Source organism: Chiloscyllium plagiosum, chromosome 11 (genome assembly GCF_004010195.1).
Source record: "Chiloscyllium plagiosum isolate BGI_BamShark_2017 chromosome 11, ASM401019v2, whole genome shotgun sequence".
Classification (NCBI taxonomy): domain Eukaryota; kingdom Metazoa; phylum Chordata; class Chondrichthyes; order Orectolobiformes; family Hemiscylliidae; genus Chiloscyllium; species Chiloscyllium plagiosum.
Window position 1 is genome coordinate 92,584,431 of NC_057720.1, and position 6,000 is coordinate 92,590,430.

The 6,000-nt window shown below is 46.3% G+C and overlaps 1 protein-coding gene across 4 annotated transcripts in view; it reads right to left on the minus strand.

Moving 5' to 3' along the window:
• The window catches only part of LOC122554671 (roquin-1-like), a 125,271-nt gene that overhangs the window by 38,121 nt on the left and 81,150 nt on the right, over positions 1 to 6,000 (minus strand). For all 4 annotated transcript variants that reach the window (XM_043700038.1, XM_043700037.1, XM_043700040.1 and 1 more), the window contains exon 9: positions 132 to 244. In XM_043700038.1, the coding sequence (XP_043555973.1) occupies positions 132 to 244 (113 nt within the window). The remainder of the gene's footprint in view (positions 1 to 131; positions 245 to 6,000) is intronic.

The window sequence follows — 6,000 nt, forward strand, 5'->3', positions numbered from 1 at the left end:
TTATGTATGGGAGCTGTGGGGAACAATCAGCATCAAATGCTCCTTGATGAAGTGCCGATGCTGCACCCTCAGTGAGCAGCCCACCCCCAGCATCGTGGTAGGGGTAAAGTAGGAACTGGGAGGCCACTTACTTTTCAAGTTCGTCCTGGGAATGGGCGAAGGTGCAGCTGGCTCCTCGAGGACAGCCTCCCCGCTGTCTCAGGTCCCGGCACATGCTCGTTTTGTATTTGCTGCTCTGTGCTGACTGCGTTGTGAAAAAAAAAGAGAAAGCTTAACTTGGAGGTACAGTGCCTGTAGCACTAATACTTCTTTGTTCAGAGTACCAGGCATCGCAGACAGCAGTCTTAGCATTGCCTTAGGTGACTGAATCTCTCTCCTGCTGACATGCACACGCATGCACAAACACGACAAACACAAAATCTCTGGATTGTTAAAGGGTTAGAGAGAAACCAAATCCCCCAAAGGGAGCCCTGACTCTATTAATGCTACTGGATACTTGCCTAAGAGGGGGGCCTAGGTGAAAGTGAGGACTGCAGATGCTGGAGATTAGAATAAAGAGTGTGGCACTGGAAAAGCACAGTGGGTCAGGCAGCATCTGAGCAGCAGGAAAATCGACGTTTCGGGCATGAGCCCTTCGTCAAGAATGAGGCTGAGTGCCTGGAGGTGGAGAGATTAAATGGGAGGGGAGTGTGGGGCTGCGGGGGGAGGTAGCTGAGAGTGTAATAGCTGGATGGAGATGGGGGTAAAGGCGATAGGTAGGAGTGGATAGGTGGGAAGGAAGATGGATGGGTGGAACAGGTCATGACGGCGGTGCTGAGTTGGAAGGTTGGAACTGGGATAAGGTGGGGAGAGGGAAAATGAGGAAACTGGTGAAATCCACACCGATGCCATGGGGTTGGGGGCTCCTGAGGTGGAAGATGAGGCGTCTTTCCTTAAAGCATCAGGTGGTAAGGGAGTGGCAATGGAGGCAACCCAGGACCTGCATGTCCTTGGCAGAGTGGGAGGGGGAGTTGAAGTGCCCAGTCACAGGGCGGTGGGGATGGTTGGTGCAGGTGTCCCAGAGATGCTGTCTGAAGCGCTCTGCGAGTAGGCGTCCAGTTGCCCCAATATAGAGACGACCGCATTGGGAGCGACGGATACAGTAGAGAGGGGGGCCTGGCTTGGCTGTCACACACCTTCATGGTAAAACAGCAGACCAAAGACCGCCATGTAAGGACTCATGTAAATAATGAGTGAAATACTTGGAGGGGATGCCCAAGAACAGAATGCCATCAATGGCTTGGTTAAAATACCATCGTCTCCGAGGTGGTTCACATCTCACAGACTCACAGAACAGTACAGGAGCAGACTATTCCGATTGAGTCTGCGATGGCTTTTTCAAAGAAAATCCAGAGATGGTCCTACTCACTTGCTCTTTTTACAAACCAGAGACTGGTTTTCCCCTCCAAGCATTAGCCAATTCCCTTTTTAAGTAATTCATATCCGCAACGTATCAGGGAAATTCATTTCAATTCCGAACCATTTATTGTTTCAAACCTTAAATCTACACCCTCTGAGTTTTTTGTAAAAAATGCATTCATTCACAGGATGAGGGCATTGCTACTTAGGCCAACATTTGGTGCTCACCCCAGAGAGTAGTTAAGACTTAAACACATTGCTGTGGGTCTAGAGTCACACGCTTGTCAGACAGCAGTTTCCTTTCCTACAAGGGAATAAGTGAACCAGAGGATTTTTCTCCAACAATCGACAATGGTTTCATGGTCATCATTAGACTCTTCATTCCAGATTTTCTTTTTATTGAACCAAATTGCATCATCTGCAATGGCAGGATTTGAACCCAGGCCCCCAGAACATGACCTCGGTCTCCGGACTAACAGTCCAGCAATTATACCGTTTGGCCATTGCCTCTGCCTTGTCATCCAGTCTTTAGAAATTTTTAAAAGAAAATTTAATCCACCAAAAAGGTCAAGATTTCCATTAAATTCCTCTTGCCCTTCTCTGCTTAAAGGCAAATTTTCCCAGCTTCTTCATTTTATCCACATAGCCGCTCAAACTATAGAAGCATTCTGGTACTGATGGTTTTATGGAATCCCTCACAGCATGGAAAAAGGCCCTTTGGCCCAACAAGTCCACACTGAACATCTGAAGAGTATCCTACACAAACCCATTCCCCAACCCTATGACTCTACGTTTACCCCTAATTTACACGTCCCTGAACACTATGGGCAATTTATCATGGCCAACTCAACTAAGCTGCACCTCTTTTGATTGTAGGAGGTAGCTGGAGCATCCAGAGGAAACCCACGCACACAGAGAGAATGTGCAAACTCCACACACAGTCACCCGAGGCTGGAATCGAAGCCGGTTCCTGGTGCTGTGCAGCAGCAATGCTAACCACTGAACCACTGTACCACCCTGGTTTAACCATGGCAGTAACAGAGGGGGATTTCTGCAAGCCATCAACTGAGCTAGCCCCAGCTCATTTTTTGAGGCAGGCATTGCCAGTGGCAGGAGTGTAATTTGAGATGCTCAACATGGGCTGACGCTCTCACGCAGTCCAGAGGGAGTGCTGTATTGTTGGATGAGATGTTAAACAGAGCTTCCCACCTGCCCTCTCAGTTATATATGAGCAAATCACATGGTCATAGAACATAGAAAAGTAAAGCACAGAACAGGCCCTTGGCCCATGACGTTGTGCCAAGATTTAATCCTAATGTAAAATATAGTAACTTAACCTACGCATCCCTCAACTCACTGCTATCCACGTGCATGTCCAGCAGTCGCTTAAAATGTCCCTAATGACTCTGCTTCCCCACCACCGCTGGCAATGCATTCCACGCATTCAGAACTCTGTGCGTAAAGAACCTACCTCTGACATCTCCTTTATACCTTCCTCCTAATATCTTCAAACTATGACTTCTCGTACCAGTCAATCCTGCCCTGGGGAAAAGTCTCTGGCTATTGAATCTATCTATTCCTCTCATTATTTTGTACACCTCGATCAGGTCTCCTCTCTTCCTCCTCCTCTCCAGAGAGAAAAGTCTGAGCTTATTCAACTTTTCTTCATAAAGTAAGCCCTCCAGTCCAAGCAGCATCCTGGTAAACCTTCTTTGCACCCTCTCCAAAGCCCCTGTATCTTTCGTATAGTAGGGCGGCCAGAACTGGACACAATATTCCAAGTGTGGTCTCACCAGGGACTTGTAAAGCTGCAGCAAAATGTCGCGGCTCTTAAACTCAATCTCCCTGTTAATGAAAGCCAAAACACCATATGTTTTCTTATCAACCCTATCCACTTGGGTGGCAACTTTGAAGGATGTACTTGCACACCCAGATCCCTCCACACTGCCAAGAATCCTGTCTTTAATCCTATATTCCGCATTCGAATTCGACCTTCCAAAATGTATCACTTCGCATTTATCCAGGTTGAATTCCATCTGCCATTTCTCAGCCCAGCTCTGCATTCTGTCCATGTCGCACTGCAGTAGCCCTCTATACTATCGACGCCACCTCCAACCTTGGTGTCATCTGCAAATTTACTAACCCACCCCTCAATCTCCTCATCCAAGTCATTTATAAAAACTACAAACAGCAGAGGCCCAATAACAGAGCCCTGCGGGACCCCACTCAACACGGTCTTCCAGGCAGGATACCTTCCATCTACAACCACTCTCTGCCTTCTGTCAGCCGACCAATTCTGAATCCAGATAGCCAAATCTCCCTGTATCCCATACTTCCTGACTTTATGAATGAGCCAGCTTGGTTAATATTCATTCCTTCAATCAACAAAATTCATAATTATGCTCGTAATATATGTGCGCAATTTGATTTTTTGCGATTTCCTACATTACAAAACTATGTTCCAACGCTTTGGATCATCCCAATGACATGAAAGGAATTCTATAAAAGGAACATTCTTTCTTCATATATATGAACTAAAACCAATCACTCCATATTTGGATCAGGTTGACTGCACTATTTCATAGGTGGGGCCACACTTGGGATTCTGTGAGCAGTTAGTCTTATACTACTTGGTGGTGGTAAAACAACAAAGTTCACTGGATTAACCAGAGATGAGAACTAAATGAGAGGGGTCTCCTTGAAACATGCGAGATTCCTGAAGGAGCTTGACATAGAAACTGTTTCCGCTGCTGGTGGGAATCCAGAACACAGGCTAACAGCCTAAGGTTAAGAGGGGCAGGACTGATGTGAGTCGCTTCTTCATTTAGAGTCATAGAGATGTACAGCATGGAAACAGACCCTTCGGTCCAATCCGACCATGCCGACTAGATATCCCAACTCAATCTACTCCCACCTGCCAGCACCCAGTCCATATCCCTCCAAACCGTTCCTATTCATATACACATCCAAATGTCTCTTAAATGTTGCAATTGTTCCATCCTCCACCACTTCCTCTGGCAGCTCATTCCATGCACGTACCACCCTCTGCGTGAAAAAGTTGCCCAATAGGTCTTTCCCCTCTCAGCCTAAACCTATTCCCTCTAGTTCTGACTCCCTGACCCCAGGTAAAAGACTTTGTCTATTTACCCTGTCCATGCCCCTCATAATTTTGTAAACCTCTATTAGGTCACCCTCCAGGGAAAACAGCCCCAGTGTGTTCAGGCTCTCCCTATAACTCAAATCCTCCAACCCTGGCAACATCCTTGTAAATCTTTTCTGAATCCTTTCAGGTTTCACAACATCTTTCTGATAGGAAGGAGACCAGAATTGCACGCAATATTCCAACAGTGGCCTCAACCATGTCCGCAACATGACCTCCCAACTCCTGTACTCAATACTCTGACCAATAAAGGAAAGCACATCAAATGCCTTCTTCATTATCCTATCTACCTGTGACTCCACTTTCAAGGAGCTATCAACCTGCACTCCAAGGTCTCTCTGTTCAACAAACCTCCCTAGGACCTTACCATTAAGTATACAAGTCCTGCTAGGATTTGCTTTCCCAAAATGCAGCACCTCGCATTTATCTGAATTAAACTCCATCTGCCACTTCTCAGCCCATTGGCCCATCTAGTCAAGATTCTGTTGTAATCTGAGGTAACCCTTTTTGCTGTCCACTACACCCCCAATTTTGGTGTCATCTGAAAACTTACTAACTGTACCTCTTATGCTCTCATCCAAATCATTTATGTAAATGACAAAAAGTAGAGGACCCAGCACTGATCCTTGTGGCATTCCACTGGTCACAGGCCTCCAGTCTGAAAAACAACCCCCTCACCACCACCCTCTGTCTTCTACTTTTGAGCCAATTCTGTATACAGATGGCTAGTTCTCTCTGTATTCCGTGAGATCTAAACCTTGCTAATCAATCTCCCATGGGGAACCCTTGTCGAATGCCTTACTAAAGTCCATATAAATCACATTACCGCTCTGCCCTCATCAATCCTCTTTATTACTTCTTCAAAAAACTCAATCAAGTTGGTGAGACATGGTTTCCCATGCACAAAGTCATGCTGACTATCCCTAATCAGTCCTTGCCTTTCCAAATACAGGTACATCCTGTCCCTCAGGATTCCCTCCAACAACTTGCCCACCACAGACGTCAGGCTCAATGGTCTATAGTTCCCTGGCTTGTCTTTACCACCCTGCTTAAATCGTGGCACCACGTTAACCAACCTCCAGTCTTCTGGCACCTAACGTGTGACTATTGATGATACAAATATCTCAGCAAGAGGCCCTGCAATCACTTCTCTAGCTTCCCACAGAATTCTAGGGTACACCTGATCAGTCCTGGGGATTTATCCACCTTTACCCAAGTCAAGACATCGAGCACTTCCTCCTCTGTAATATGGACATTTTGCAAGATGTCACCATCTATTTCCCTACAGTAAATACTGATGCAAAATACTCATTTAGTATCTCCCCCATTTTCTGCAGCTCCACACAAAGGCTGCCTTGCTGATCTTTGAGGGGCCCTATTCTCTCCCTAGTTACCCTTTGTCCTTAATGTATTTGTAAAAACCCTTTGGATTCTCCGTAATT